The 17,177-nt window shown below is 37.8% G+C and overlaps 1 protein-coding gene across 1 annotated transcript in view; it reads right to left on the bottom strand.

Moving 5' to 3' along the window:
* The window catches only part of SORCS2 (sortilin related VPS10 domain containing receptor 2), a gene marked incomplete at its 5' end in the record, with an annotated part of 484,969 nt that overhangs the window by 69,766 nt on the left and 398,026 nt on the right, over window positions 1-17,177 (bottom strand). The window contains 2 exons of the mRNA XM_030450889.1: window positions 4,716-4,789; window positions 9,543-9,707. Of these exons, the coding sequence (XP_030306749.1) occupies window positions 4,716-4,789; window positions 9,543-9,707 (239 nt within the window). The remainder of the gene's footprint in view (window positions 1-4,715; window positions 4,790-9,542; window positions 9,708-17,177) is intronic.

The following is a 17,177-nucleotide window of genomic DNA, read 5'->3' as shown; positions in this document are numbered from 1 at the left end:
CTCCTTCTCCTCCTTCTTCTTCACTGACTTTAGTGTCCACAGGGCTGTTTCTCTCACAGATGCTCCTGAGCAGCTTTTTTACCCTCTAGTAAATATGTTACCACAGAGGTGTCACTCATGGGGTCAGCTGTGACTAGTGGTGGGTCTGTCTTGGAGACAGCTGGAACTGGCTTTGCCTGACATGGGGACAGCTCCTGGTCTCTTCTCAAAGAAACCCTCAACACCCGTGTGACCAAACCTGGCCACAAAAACCACTCAGATAGAAACAGAAACAAATACTATCCCAAGTGATTAAGTTAAACATAAGAATGACTGCCCACACAGACTCTTGGCTTACCACACAAGAGCCTTTCACACAAAATTAAACATTAAATGCTCAATGAAATCCTTTTTGCATTTCTTTCTCCTTCAGGGCATAACATCACTGAAACCCCCTCTTGAGCCTTACACTTGAATAGCCAGGAACCGGCTACACCTGACACCAATGAGTATGGCTTTGATTGATTACTCTGCTAGGATATCATTATGAGAAAAGAACTTTGGTCTCCTGACAACTGTTCTATCCAAATAAACTCATAATTTTTTATTTTTAATTTTATTTTTAATTTCTCACTTCTCATGAAAATGGAGAAGCTATAGCTAAAAATAAGAGAAACAGATATGCATAGCAGAAGATCCACATACCCAAGTGAGTCAAGGATAAAGCATTACTAAGCCTATAGACAGTCATAAAGAAAATGTGCCTAATTCTCTGGTAATTACTGATTCATGACTTTCTATCCTGGGGTATGTTTGTGCTGCTGTAGACAGCTGATTCACAACCTGTTCCTCACTTATGTGTTACTAAGCTCTATTTTGAGAAATCAAAAGAAACTTAACTGGTGAATATGCCCTGGGGACTGAAAGTAGCAGCAGAGCCAGAGGAATCTCAAACTGCAGTACTCTGTCTTCTTCTCCAGGATTACCACATAATACTTTTTTTTTCTTTTTTTTAATGGGTTTGATATATAAAACCAATTATTGACCATGTCATGTGTGGGTGTTTAATGTTTGACTGGCATAGGTCACATTCTATTTCTAAATCAAACTCTTTGCATTCCCTCCAACAAATACACCAATAACTGAAAAAATACTTCAAAAAGTTGGTACTGTAACATCCCTTAAAGAGAAATCATCACATTGGAGCAACTCTGTATGACCAGCTACAGCTTATATGCAGCAGTAAAACTGGTAATGGTAATCAAAGTCTTTTTAACTTTACATCACAAGAATTTGCTCAAAATTAAATCTTTCCACATCCAAAAACAAAACAAAACAAAACAAAAAAACCAAAACCAACCAAAAAACACAAACAGAAACTTCGTAGCCAGTGTTTATACAGAGATTAAAAAATAATTTTCTAAAGGTTGACGGTTTACACATTCTTTTTTGTTTTGTTTTGAATTAGTGTTAGAAGAATTAAAATTACTTCTCTACTTCCAAAAGAATAAACAAAACAAAGTAGGAAAATAACAAAGGAAAATGCCTGAGAGAGGGTAAGAAAATGCCACACTTTATCACAGATGGGAAGAAACTATTCTCTGTTCCTAAAATAGAGATGGTTGTAGACACTTTGAACTGACACTAATAGTATTCCCATCAGTTCCATAATCAAGAAAGATCAAATTGCATTAAATCTGCAAAGATACTTCAGGGATTGCCCAGAACACTTGAAAGCAACCCTCCACTTGCAGCAGGTTCTTTATATATTGCAATGTTCCAAACAATATTAGAAGTAAATTTGTATTTATCTTTACTTTTATGGAAGTTTATAGACAGATCATTGGGTACTGATGAGGAACTAAACTTCTGCTCCCAAATCCTTTCTGATAGTGACTGATAGTTCTTGGTTAGACCATAGAATGGTCAGTGTATCAAAAAGGGGAAACAAAAAACCTAGTGAGTATTTCTAATGGTTTTACAAACTCTTAGAATTAATTATTTTTATCTGAGAGGAATGTGACATTTATGAACAACCATGACTTTGAAGGAATTATTCCTATGGAGCCTCTCTGCTTATGTCTGAACAATATAAGGAAACATAGGGATTCTGATACACAGCAAAGTACAGACAATATTAAATATGCACTAGATGGCTTTAGTTCTTATATACAAAAAACCATTGACCTTTTGAGTCAGAGAAAAATTGGCACATATTTCAGTGATATGCTACATTTTTTGTAATTTAAGTGTGCTAAATATAACTAGACTCAGATAAGAAAACACCACTAAATAACTCTGCAAGAGAGAAGTTTCAACTGTTGCTCCTCATCTGATAGTGACTTTGACAGTTTTCAAACCTAATACATTCAGAAAAAAAAATTATTAAAGACAAGAGAGCCACATGTCTTCCTGATTTAGAACCTACATAATCTTTACTAAAGGAAAATCAGTAAAAAAGCAGTCGTGACTGTTCTGGCCCACCATGTTACTTCTAAATGGTTACAACCTTTCACATGGTAGTGTATTGCCTGTGAGACTCCAGCTGCTGTGTAGAAGTTCTTCAATATGAGTATATTTTACAGAACGAAGTAAACAACATGAGGTTGATTCAGGTGTTTCAACAAGAAAAGGTTGAGACAAACTAGAGTAAATCAGATGGGTGTTATTGCAAACCCACAGACTGGTTTTCTGAAAGTACAGACAGTCAGTAGGTTGCCCAAGGTTATAACCTCCCCCTTGCCCACCTTCAGCAGCAGCACACCTTGGGACTCCCCAGGTTACATTTTGGGCAAGTAACCAATATATGTACAGGTACTCTAACAGCCCTGCACACTTTGTACCCTCTACACCAGAAGTTTAAGCAGCCTGGGGGTTTGTTTGGTTTGGTTTTCACGTGATTATAGCCAGGATGAGTGTCTACTTCAACTCAATAGAAAAGCAACTGCTGAAGAATAAGGAGCATCACAGCATGATACCCAAACACATTGCATATGTTACAAACAAGATCAGATAAATCCATTTTGATACTGACAACACCAAAAATATTGATGAAAACCAGATAGGGCTCCACAGACATATCACAGAATCACAGAATGTCAGGGGTTGGAAGGGACCTCTGAATATCATCGAGTCCAATTCCCCTGCCAGAGAAGGATCAAACCCAAGGCAGATCATTCAGGAATGCATCCAGATAGGTCGTGAAAGTCTCCCAGAGAAGGAGACTCCACAACCTCTCTGTGGAGCCTGTTCCAGGGCTCTGTAACCCTTACAGTAAAAAAATTTTTCCTCATGTTGAGGTGGACCTTCCTGTGCTCTATCTTGCTCTACCCATTACCCCTCATCCTATCACAGGGCACAAGTGAGAAGAGGCTGTCCCATCCTTTTTGACACCCAGCCCTCACATATTTATACACATTAATTAGATGCTCTCTCAGTTTTCTCCTCTCCAGACTAAAAAGCCCCAGGTCTCTCAGCCTTTCTTCATAAAGCAGATGTTCCAGTCCATTCATCATTCTCATATCCCTCTGTTGTACTCTCACAAGTAAGTCTCTGTGGATAATTATGTAGTGTAACAAGGCAACCAGGTGCCCCTAATTGCCAGGGAGTGGGCATGAGCTTGTGTTAAGCCCACCTGTGCCTAATTAGGGCAGGCCCCCACTGCGCATGAGCAGGACCAGGGGGCCAATAAAAGGTGAGGCCTGAAACACAAGCTCAGCTCAGTCCTGAGCTAGCCAGCAGAGAGGCTAGTTGCTCTTGGAGTAGCAGCACCGATCTGGGCTAGTCAACTCTGAGAGCTGTAGGCTTGAAGCACTGCTCACGAGTCTCTGCTGGAACACCTGGTTGGACCTTGAAGCACCGTTCCCTAAAGGAGTTTCGTCTTGCTACATAATTATATAACTAAAATAAATCAGGGTCCTTCTAGAACTCAAATCAAAAGTAATTCAGGGAGCGGATGTGACTACCATGTTAGTACTAATCCAGTAGTAAAAATAGCAATTATTGGTTATGATACATTTATGCACAGTCCATACTTAGGCGCTGAAGTAAAATGGTGAAATTCTCTGGCTTATTCCATAGAAGTCATAAATGCTAAGAGTGCAAACAAACCGTATTTAGATATAAAATAAACTGAAAATACTAACAAAGGACAAATTTTTGGTGTAAAAGAAGTTATACACTTTCCAAATTAATTTAATTCATATAAAAAAACAGACACTGACTTATTCTTCAAACATTTTTACAACCTGCTTAAGTCACTTCTTAAACATTTTGAGATACAGCAAAACAAAATAATTTGATGTATGTGTAGTCAATAAAGTCACCTTTTCCACCAGTTTCAGTAATAGTTCAATTTTTTCTATACTCCAGTTAATGGGTCTGATTCAGCCTCTCTTAAAAAAATGTTATAGATTTTCCTCTATAATAAGACTGCTCTCCTTTCTAAAGATCAATTTCACCACTAAACCAAAGAAAAATTTCTTTGGACATTACAGCTTTCTTTAAATCGTGGGCTCCACAGATCCAGACCCTCTTATCTGCTGACAGTCAGCATGAACAGTGGCATGAGTATGAATCTGCAGCAGTGCATGCAGCAACACTGCCATTCCTCATCTACAAAAGGTGCCATGTCTCATATTGTCCCTAGCAGTGTCTTTGGAAACACCTTCCTTGATGTAATACTTTTGCTGGTTTTTTTTTATTGTTTTTTATTTGGAAAATAACAGACTTCTTACCAAAAAATATGATCTTTTGAAACTCGTTCCTGCAGAAGGTTCCAATTTTTCCCCAAATCAATTGATACATAAACCTACAAAAGAAAAAAGAAAAACTAAACTAGAGAAAACTGTTAATGAACTACATCTTCAAAGACAGGATCTACATCAGTATTAAAATGCCAGACTGCACACCAATTAAAAAAAAATATCATTATCAGGCACTATCTACAATGTTTTTCAAAATAATAACCTTTTGTAGAGAAAATCTTTTAAAATATCATCTATAAAGAAAAAAACCTCCATGACAATGACTTCTTGTTTACCAGGAAAACAATTCACTGTTCATTTTGAGTCAGATTGCTTTTTAACTCAGCGTGGCTACATGGCAAATGAAAAAGAACATTTTTCTTCACCTTCCTGTTTATTGTCCAGACAAGCACAAATGTTCCCTTCATGCTTCAAGCCTTAATTCCATCAAAAATAGTTTTAAGTGAGGAATTTAATGGATTTAAAACTCTGCTAAAACAGGACCAAAAGATATTCAGGAAATGCTTCAAGCCTTAATTCCATAAAAAATAGTTTTAAGTGAGGAATTTAATGGATTTAAAACTCTGCTAAAACAGGACCAAAAGATATTTGATGAGGAGAGTTGCGCTTAAGGGCTTGCTTCCTGGATACCAGTTTGTGACCTGTGAGAAATGGTCACTCAGCAGAGAGAAGATGGCCTAGAGAGGAGGTCTCCAGCTCCACCTGCCCTCTGAACAGTTCACCCCAATTAAAAAAACAAATGCTAATGATATGGATGGGTATCACAAGTAAAGATGAAAGCTTTTTTCTCCCAGAATAAAGTCGGATATAAAATAGCTATTAAAAATATCTCTCCTTCAGCATTTTGCTTTATAATATGTCTCTTCTAGTTAAAATAGGAAATATCTGTCAGACTTCTAAAAAGAGAGACTTAAAGTCCCCTGCTGTCTGTATACATTTCTTATTTGATCCCATTTGCATACGATGGGTTTTCTCTTAATATCTCGAATGCAGAAAAAAAAGGCAAATAAAATTTTTTCATTGATATGGGAATAAGGCGGCAGTTCAGTCACTGGGGGAAAGTGTCTTTTGAGGACTAGTAAGAAATCTTTTTGTTTTAAAAAGACATGTTTAATGACAAATTAAAAAAACAAACCAAAACAAAACAAAAAAACCACCCATGATTATGTATTATTATGTTTTCCTACAGAAAAATTCTAATTTTAAAAGCTAAAGGCTGAGGTAATACATCTCAGCATAAATTCTATGGATAAGTTTACTACATTTCGAGTTAGATAAAACAGTATATCCCAGCTCCTCCTCCCTTCAGGATGGCTGAGCCTTGTTCTGCTGCAGTCAGGACTCAGGTTGCTCCCTTCAGCATTCACCCAGTCACGACAAACAGAAGCGATCGAGGATCCAAAAGTCTTTGCCCTCAGAATTAAATGTGTTAATGATAGGGCTGCAGAGCCAAGCTCCTGATTTGCCTGATAACTTTCTGATCTTAGTTTGAGTATGTGGGCTAGGGATTGCTGCATCCAGTCTGTTTTATAGCAACCTGATGGGAGGGAAGGTTGTGGCTTTAAGTGGGTTAGATGATGTAGGACGAAGAACCTAAGCTTCTCACCTCTTCCAGCATTTGTCAAATACAGGCATTACAGAAGAGAAAATAATTGCTTCAACAATCTTTCTAAAAGAGTGGACCTGATCAGCTAGCTGTCTGCCTCAGCAGGCTGTTATAAATCTGTAAGAGACAATCATTTAATGTGCTGCCCTAACCCTGGTGTCCAAGCTGCAAAGAAAGCCAAGAATTCAGAGGTCCTTGGCAAAAGGGAAAAGAACTATTTAGAATAAGGGACAACACTGGCACATGAAAAAGGGAATATACTTTTGTCATGGATAAATTTCAGAAGAAAATGAGAGTATTCCCACCATTAGAACAGTGATGCTTGTGCAGTAGAGGACAAAAAGACCAAAGGAAACCAAATCTTCCCCCCCCTCTCCAAACCCAAATTGCCTTCCCTCACACACATTTAAGACTGCAGTTTGGGAGCTTATGAATAAACAGTTTGGTTTAGTGTAAGCCCTTGCAATCTTATTTTAAAATGAACTACACACTTACAGACTGTGTGCACACTCATCAGTACTTAATCTAGTGAGGCAGTACAATCTCGAACTGTTGGTGCCAAGCAATTGTTGATGGAACGGTTCGACCATGGGCCCTGGGCTAAGCGCAAGGACAGTGCTGCTTAAAGCATATTTTGTAACCGCAAGGAGCAGTACGTTAGAACACTCGAAGGATAATGCCGAAGCCCGAAACATTCTCCTTCTTAAATTAGCCGCTGAAAATGCTAATCCTGATTGCAAAAAGCTTTTGAAAACTTTAACTAATCCTAACCCAACTTTAGTTGAAATGATGGAAGCCTGTAATAGGTTTGGGTCTTCCGAACATAAATACGAAGTTATGGCAGCGGCATTCAAAAATATCCAGCTCACTCCAGCACAGCCTAGATTCTCTGGGTCCGCCCCTATTTGTTACGGTTGCGGGAAAAAGGGACATTCGCAAAGCAGTGTCGAGCTAGAACACTCATTCCTATTTGTAGCCGGTGTCGAAAAGGTCGGCACTATAATAGCCACTGCCGTTCTAAGTTTGATATAGATGGGAATGTGATACTTCAACGTCAGAATGCCCTCCAGGGAAACGGGAGGCAGAGCGCGGGTCGGCGCCGCGCTCCAACACCAAATTGCATGCCGAATCAGCAGATGCACAATCTTCCGCAACCACAACCGCCAGCGCTAATGCCGACCCAAACACCATTTGGGCCACCAGTGGCAGCGCAGGCTTGGACCTTTATTATAATTATACCTCTAAAAATGTATCTAAATCCACTAACAAACTTTTATTGCTTCCCCTGGGCTTGTTTTTTTTATAGACCATGGCCTAAAAGTTGCTGAGGAAAGTGAGAACTGCTCCTCGTACAGAGAACACAGAGTCAAAACAAAAAAACAAAAACAAAAACAAAAAAAAAAAAAAAAAAAAAAAAAAAAAAAAAAAAGAAGAGTGTGTATGCCTTTGCTATTTAAAGGCTTGGAATTTTGTCTGTAAATAATTTTATTTGGCTTTTTAGGTCTTTATTTGGCAACCATGGAGGAAACTAGGACTCCACCGTGCTGTGATCCAGGAGGGGTCTGGGGATGCTTTTGGGGCCCCCCGACCAATTTTTGTCGGATAAGCCTCCTCTACCCCCTTGGTTCTATGCGTCAGTGGACATCTGAACTTCCTCATACTAAAAAATTATTTAAGTCCTTCCACTGCAGTGTGAAATGTGCTTTTCGTATTGTGTTGATAACAGGCTTTTGTTAATGTTGTAATTCATGTGATCGTTTATATGTTGACTAAGGGATCCCTCGTCTATATGTTGATTGTTGATTGTGCTATTCTGTTGTACTGCTCTTTTACTGTTAGCTTTTAGGTCATGTTTGTGAAGATTTTAATGGAATGTGTTGTATGAATCTTTCTGATCACTCTCAATCTATACATGCTGCAATATAATCACTTAAAGAAGGGGTTGCACATCTGCAATCACAAGATAATTGGGACTGGTTTGATAAACTTTTTTCAGTATGGGGTTTAACAGGATGGTTAAGAAGTTTAGTTAAGACTGTTTGTTATGCTTTATTTGCTTTCTTGCTTTTGCTAACATTGCTACCTTGTATCTTCCAATGTTTTCAACGGATGCTCAATCGTGCCATGAAAAGAGTTTATCTTGTTCAGTCAGAAGGGGGAATTGAGGCAGTACAATCTCGAACTGTTGGTGCCGAGCAATTGTTGATGGAACGGTTCGACCATGGGCCCTGGGCTAAGCGCAAGGACAGTGCTGCTTAAAGCATATTTTGTAACCGCAAGGAGCAGTACGTTAGAACACTCGAAGGTTAAGGAGTAACCAAGACGATTAGATTAAGGGACTCGGCATGATTACAACATCCACGAAGAAGCTCGAATGTGTGAAAGATAAGCTTTGTTAGTTAATTGTTGCTAAAGGTTTTGTAGCCAATCAAGTTAAAACGTGTGTAACGAGATGTAGAAATCACCAATCAGCAATATGTATACGTGGCATTAGCTCTTAGATTAGTGTATAAATATCGCCTTCTGATTCAATAAAGTTGGACATTTGTTTGCATCAAACTGAGTCTCCGTCTCGCATCTGTTTGCATCAAACACCCACTGCGACAATCTAGCCCATCCAGAAAAAAAAAAAAAGTTTATAATTTAACCAGATCTCTCAATGATGGTAATAATTTACAAATCTCATGATACAAGTCCTGAATCAGAAAGTGATAACATCATAAGAGAGAGAATTAGCCTACATTTCTACAGATTCACTGATTCCCCAAACCCTATTCCGCTATAGGACTATGCTGTTTTATTTTATATTACTTTATTTTAGTTCCCATGAACAGCCTTTGGAAGCACTATTTCAGCTTCATTAACTTTCTGCTACACTATAAATTACAATGCAAATGCTTACGGTCACTTTCTGGGAAGGAACATGTTTCAGAGGTACTATCTAACACCATTATGCAGGAGCATAAATACTGATAACAGCTAAAATGCCAGGATTGAAATTGCCATAAACAAAAGATTTGGACACAATGGCAATAAATATTTAAATGAATCTCAAAACCAGAATATTTTGCCCTTCTGGGCAACTGATATTTTGCAAAATGCAACACTAATTAGTATATCAGAACAGTTTCCTATCTCCTTAACAAAGTAATTCCTAAATTTCAGACAAATGAGGTAACTTCAAGCTTTACCTTGGCTTCCTTCGTGTAAGCAAGTACTTTATCTTCTTCTTTTGGGTGAAAAATAAGAGTTTCCACAAAGAAAGTAATGGGTTGTTTCTGGAAAGTGGCTCCTTCATCCGTGCTTATGAACAGGCTTTGGTCACGGTCATTATGGGAAGAGCTTACAAGAATTATCTAAAAGACAAAAAAAGCCATTGCATATTCAGGAAAACACAGCCTTATTTCTCCTGTGTAAATGTCAAATTATGTACATACCTTACCTGTCAAAACTGTGTGGACAAGGAACTCAAAAGCATCTATGAGATAACACCAGCAAGATTTTGTTAATCTTCCAGAAGGTTAAATTCTATGAAGGTTAATCTATGAAGGTTAAATTCTATATCTCCTCTTGCAAATCATGCCAAATTGATGATGTTCCTCCTCTGCTCAAAATGACTGCCTTAAATTTTGGTCCCTGTACAAAGTTCATCAGGCCACATGACTCCAGACTAACCAAAAAAATAATAAATCTAGTAATGACTGATTTTAACACACCCACATAAACACACTTCAAGTAGTGAAGCTGCCTTTAGAAAAACTAAACGTAAAAATAATCACTGCTATAGTTATATCACAAAAATGACCCACGAAACATAATTAGCTTAAAACACTTCTCCATAGCTTCACCATTCTTCTCCTCCTGACATATTTTGGATAAAATGGCAATTCAAAGAATTACAGAATTGTCACTGTCAGAAAAGATCTCAAAGATCACCACACCCAATCGTCAATGTACTTAAGATTCAGAAAAATATGCCAATCAATTATCTGCCTTTCCTTCTCTGGTCCAGATAATAACTCGATTCAAACTCAGTAGTGTTGTCACCTTGTGTGAGCCTCACATCAGGCCTTCAGCAACAAATTTTCCCTCATAATTTAAACAGAATTGCAGTCCTTTCAACTGCACCTTTTCCAGTTGGCTACTGTGTTACAATGTGGTTCCAAAAAGGCCGATTATCTATCTATCTATTTTAATTGACTTTCCAGACAAAACAGGCCTAGTCTGCATTCAAAAAAGGTGCCTTTATCAGCTGGTATCCCGCAAATAAAACAGGGATTTGCCAAGGCCAGCTGGGATCTATTTGGCCCACACTTCAAAAGAAATTTTTAAAAAACCCAACAAAATAATAATGAATTCAAAATATATTTAAAGTATTCAGTAAGTGGTGCAGAAAGCACCACTGAAGTGACTGTAAACTGCTTACAGAGATAAATGGCACCTAGTTATGGAAACAGAATTACAATAATGGGATTCCAGAGAAGGAAAGATGTAAGACAAAATATTACAACATTAATTTAGCACACTTTTTTTAGAGTAAGGTTGATGTTAAAAAAAAATTGAACTCTCTAATGAATTACACAGATATGACAGCTGGACTGAGCTCTTACTGCAATTGGTCTCGGAGGAAAAAACTTGTACATTTTTAGATGCTCTAATTTGACAGGTTACTTGGACATGTGCACTTGTACTTGCACAGTTCCACTAATTTCTGCTTAGCTTTCATGTGCCTATAATAGAGCACATATTGAAGTACACTGTTGAATGAGAGAGAGAATTGCACACACGCCTCAGGGTCCACAGTCCACTGCTGAAACCTGATGTGAAAGCATACGTAAAGCCAAAACTGCTATTAGCTGTGTGACTAGGTCAGTTAGGAGCAAAAGACAGTAGCCCATAACCCCTCTGTGATCTTTTAATTTTTTGTGATATACTTTACCTAAGACTAGAGAACTGTGTCATTGGAAAGCCTCTAATAAATGACACCTCCATAAATGCAACTTTTTATTCCTGCTGGTTGCAATGGCTTCCTGTCTCTTGGTAAACTTCCAGTAGTATCTGTTTAATATATTGATATACACACACCAAGTATGCTGCTGGTGGCCTAGATATAGCATTCAAAAATACTTGTAACACACTCATTTGGAGAGTTCCCTAAAACTGAAAGTGCTGTTGTGTGCTGCCATCTCCTTTGCTTGCATTGCACAGTGAGGCATTTATGCCCAGCACACAGGTTTGTACTTTCCTTGCCATGCTACCAACTACAACTCAGGCTCAAAATACCTAGTTTTTCTTGGAAAAAAATACTGCAGTTCCTGCAAAGGCTTGTGTCCAGGCAAATACTCATGTTTTAACCAATGCATCAGGCTGAGCCTGACACATGCCTGGCTTGCAGTGTGTACAGGTCTTTCCATGCTGCATCACTAGAAACAGGTGGTCAGTAATTCCATATAGTATATTTGGATATTAGTATATTTGGATACAGTCTTCTAGTCCAAATAATGATTTCTGTAAATGTCATTCTTTCATTCTCTCCTGTTAGGGTTTCAAAAAATGAAAACAACTAAGACAACAAATCAGTAAGGCACACATTCCTGAAGAGGCATAAGATGTACTAGCACAAAACAGTAATGTCTGGGCTACAGGACTATTGTCTTGCTTTCTTTTTCTGGCCCTGTACTTCCAAAAATACCAAGATATTGACTTCAAAATAATAAAGGAGTGAGGTTTATAAATTTGGGAGTGGTTTTCATAGTTAATGAGCCTTGGGTATGGGCATGTCTGCGCTTCCTCGTGAGGACACAAGAGCAGTTTGCAGAGAACACAATTCTAAAAGCTGAAGTCATAAGAAAAATGCTATATAGTAGTGCTGTCCTTCAAAAATATTATGTATCATTCAGAGCTAAATGTATCAGATAAAAAATAGCCCAAAGACTGTAGCACCTAAGCATAAATGGCAGAGTTCCTAAATATGTTATTCACACACACACACCGTAACTCACTTAATGAAATATTTTTGAATTTCACTCAGTGTCCTGATTTATATTTCAATAGTTTAAACTGATTATTATGTGCCAGGCATACAGATTTGCTTCCCACAGCTAACACACTGAGTGCTCAGACTTGCCTGCTGGCTAACATTACTTATTGAGGAAAATATTCCAGAGCAAATATTGTACCCATATTAAATGCTTTCAATAACAAGTTTGTTTACTTTTAAAGTGGAATAAATAGGAAAGCCTTCCTGCTTGCAATTGATGAAAAGGTGCAACACACTATCTGGAGAGCTGACTAACAGTGACTGCCAAGGCTTTTAACTCAAAATAAACAACTACTTGCTTAAATAATTGTGTATTCAAAAACCAGAAGAGATTTTAATCACATCTAAGTTTCACTTAAGCTTCTTTTAAACAACTTTTTAAAAAGTATTTTTCTATCCTGAGACTCCTGATATTTTTTAGCAAATTATAACTTTAGATTATGCTGTTAATCCCTGACTTAATCTCCCATCAGCTAAATAAACCACAATAACAAATGTGTACATTCAGATCAGATGTCACCCTACAACTTTTGATAGTTAAGCATAAATAAAAGAATATTTCAAGGAGACAAACTATCCAATGGATTGCAAAGAAAACGAATGAAATTAGGATATGCTAAAAACCAACAGGGAGGAAAGAAAACATAGATAATAAAAAAGATAAATACTACACCATGCTAACATTCAAATTAAAGCATCCTAAAAACAAAAAAAAGCTAATATTTTCCTAATGTCAGGAAAAGCTAGTGAGGCAGGAGGTGATACAAAAGCCAAATAAATCTGAAAATAACATAATTAAATCCATTTATTTAACCTTTCAGGATTTATTGGCCAATGTGCATGTCTAACCATTCCTTCTGCTCTGTGGAATCACAATCTGGGCCCCAAAGGATAAAAATACTCTGACATCTTAGACTATGGTAGCCTGTGTATTATACTACTTCTTCCCACTTTTACTATGAAGACTTGGAATAATCATAATGATTACTAGAGAGTCTTAACTGTAGATTTGGCAGCAATTCAAAGCTATGCTGTAATTTCAAGTGGCAATAAACACGGATGCTAGCATGCATCATTTGCATTGTGTCTGAAATATAAGCTCCCTCCTCACAGTTTAGGTCCAATAAAATGGAAACTCAAGATAAATTTGATCTTAATCAGCACTTTTTGTAAAAGAAAGCCATCTTCTAACATATTAAAATCACGCTCTCTCAGCTTCAGCAACTGATCTTAATTTTAACTCTCACTTTTATTTTCCTTTCCATTTCTCTAGTATTAAATAGGGAAAAAGAAGAAAAAAAGTCAAAACCTCTATCATGAAGAAATTTCTAGACTCAGCATCTGACTTGGCACAAGAGAGTTCTGCAGTAAGTGGTGAGAGAGATGTGACAACATTTTTTTACTTTGTAGTCCTGGGCATGGTCAGAAATCAGGATAGCTCATATTCCTGGGCACTCCAGACTGACCCTGAGTGAGGAAGCCTCCTTTGAGCTAAGAAAGAAATCAAAATATAGAAACTTGCTTTAAACACACACAAGTCATGCACTGAGAAGCCATGCCCAGGAAGCACCTACACCTCTTCAGTCTTCTCCAGTGGACATAGAAGCATGGGAACTGAATCCTAAAGAGTGATGGACCCACCTCAGAAAAAGCCTTAATGATTCAACTGGTTTTAAAGTTATGAACCATCCTCACTAAGTCAATTAACTTCCATTAAGAACATGTAATTTTAACACTTAGATGAAGGTTCTAAGCTAAACTGGAGGGAAAGCTACTGGGCATAAGGCAGTGACAAACTCCTGGGGATATCATCTCATAAACCTGCACGCCTGTGTGACTTTAGATGATATTCTTTGTAGCAATACTGTCAATCTTGGGGCAGTACCCACAGAGCTTCACAGCATTGCAGTCACACCCTAAACATTTTTCAAATAAAGGAACTAACTCAGCTGTTTTTCTAGGTTTTACATTTTACATTATGTTCTATTAGGTATGCTTGGCTGATACAGAAATTACTCCAGCTCTTGGTTCCAATTATAAATGAGATGTGGCTTCTCAGATGGCATTTGTAAAACACATGAAATGGACTTCCAATGGTTATGATTTCTATTCTTGAAGGTATTAATACATTTTAAAAATGTATTAATAAAAAAAATGGAAAAGCTGTAGTGAAATACAGTCCTTTTTATTCTCGTAGTGGTAAAAACAGTATCTAAAGAATCAGCCCAGAGTAATTCCAAGCAGATGGTAAAATAAATACTCACCAAGTAACATTTTAAATTTGTACATATTCCCTGAAAGTTGCACCCAAAAATATTAGTTATTAGTGAATCTAATCACCAATGAATCACTGAAAATTAACAAGAGCTAGAAAATCAGCTTGTGTCTGCAACTGAACTGAGTAAGTTACTACACTGATGGAATGCACACACACATGAATGTACATAGACAGCAGAACAGCATGGTATTTTTCAAGGTATGCATTCACAGATTCCCCTAGAATTTGTATTTACTTTCTCCTGAAGAGCCCCTTCCAAGCTGTCACACAGATGCTTTTTGCAAATAGTTTCTCTGAGTAACATCATAGCAGAAGGAAAGGTGGGAATGCTAAGGATGGCTCCCAAGAAAAATCTGCTATACTGATCAGTCTCAGGACAAAACCCAAAGGCAATATGAGGCAATGCTGGTGGAGCTAATGGAAAACATGCATTACAGTTTCAAATTCCCTGTGTTGTGGTCAGCTCATTAATCATCTGGCATATCACAACAGAAGCTGTAATATTATTTATTTAGTACCAGCAACACAATAGGCACTTTAGGATTTGGAGTGAATGTTAATAGATTAGGATTTTAAAATGAGCTGATTACCAACTAGAGCAGTTGGTAAACACAAAGCACACTAAAGGGAATGACCATCAGAATGAGCACCTTAACAGGAAAACATGTTCAGAGCAACTGGCTGGATACCAACTGGCCTATAATGTAACTAGGGAAGCCTGGAAAGATATAACCTGAGAGTAAAATGAAACAGTGTTGAAATATTTGGATTTTCTCTAGGTCATGTACTACAGTGGAAGCGATTTTAAGGGTGGATACATACCATAATAATGAATGCCTACAGAGATACATACCATAATAATGAATGCCTACAGAGAAGCAGCTACAAAAGTTCTGACTGATGTCAATGACCAGCCTGGAAATCCTGCCTTGTGCTACTTGGCAGCCTGCATAAATCTAAATCTGCCAGATCTCTGTAACTGAACTGAACTGAACTGAAAGATGCTGACTCGGCCAGCTCTCTGGGGGATACCAATTAAAGCTCAATTCTTCAGTCTTCTTATTTAGTGAAGTGTTGGGTAGGTTGGGCAAGCTGACTGTTACTTTGTCCTCCACAGGAATAAATCTAATCTATTTATACCATCCTGCTGAAACCAAAAAATTGTTGCCACTCACCACCTAGTGTGCCAAGCCAAATTTTTATGAAGAATGCTCCGTTTAAAAACATTATAGAGCAGTAACTTCTGCTGCCAGCCCAAGAATTCCGAAAAACTGGCACACAATAAGCAATTTGGTCTTGCTGCAATATACTGAGAGAGGTTTGAATATGCCAAAGTTCGCAGCAGAGGGAGAGGGCAAACAGTACTTGACATCTTCATGAACAGTCCTTTCTTTAACAGTTGATTTTTCTTGTGTTATTTACACCAATCAAGGAGAGCTAAGACACTCATACATTGCTTATCCTCTGCAGATTACATTGGTACTGTTATGAGCAAGTAGTTAATTGTAAGGAAGATCTTCAGCATATCCAGTGGAACTCTTAGCACAGGCTGAACTTCCACTGGGAGAAACATAAGCTGTATTAGGTACCTAGGACTGACTTAAAGGAATGTTGTTTCTTACAGATACTACTTTTCTGTCTCTTTGTTTAAAGTTAAAACAGAAGAGTCCTTAGCCTGGCTACTGATAATTCTTCAGCAAAAAGGGATCATTTCATGTATCCTTTGTCCAGTTCCTATATCTAAAAAGAGCAAAACAATATTGAGATGTTTTATGGGCTGACCATCATACCGATATATTTACATATTCAAACGGTTTCATTTAAAACTCTGTGCTCCAACATACCAAGAATGAAATCAGATCAGCTCTCCCAGTAAACCTGGCATCAGCAGTTTGAGTGAAGAACAGAACTGGGGGAGGCATAGAGTCAACTTCTGGCACAGCAGGGGAATGTTCTCTCACCAGGTTTTATATTGCCTATAAAATTAGTACATCTTGTGTGACTTGAAGTACAAAAAAAAAAAGGGGGGGGGGGGGGCTGCTGGATTGTACAGAAGAAATGGGCAAGTTTGCAAGTTTAATTCTTTCTCATCAACATCTCCATACATTTCAGTATTTCCCAGACACAAGACACACACTGATCTTTTTAACTTTGGCATTTGTAGACTAATGTAAGTCAGTAAGTTATTTTGCAGACCTCTAATAATCCTGCAAATATTTTTTGTCTGAAAACCTTACAGAGCAAAAATATAAAACAGTGCTTCCTAAACAGGAAAAGGGATGCACAACAGACAACTGCATGTATGTGTTGATCTAATTTAATGAAGAAACAGGTCAAACCATTCCTAGTTGCCAGACATTCATTTGTCAGCAGCAAAAAATTGCACTAAGCTCAAAGAAAAATTGCATGGATGGTAATTAGTGGACAGAGAGAAAATAAGATGAAAGGCAGTTATGGTGGTTAAAAATATAAGTCATATGGGACCCATCAAAGACCACATCAAGGACC

The sequence above is a fragment of the Calypte anna genome, chromosome 4B (assembly GCF_003957555.1).
Source record: "Calypte anna isolate BGI_N300 chromosome 4B, bCalAnn1_v1.p, whole genome shotgun sequence".
Lineage (NCBI taxonomy): Eukaryota > Metazoa > Chordata > Aves > Apodiformes > Trochilidae > Calypte > Calypte anna.
The sequence above is the reverse complement of the archived record's forward strand: the minus strand, read 5'-3'. Positions and strand labels throughout refer to the sequence as shown.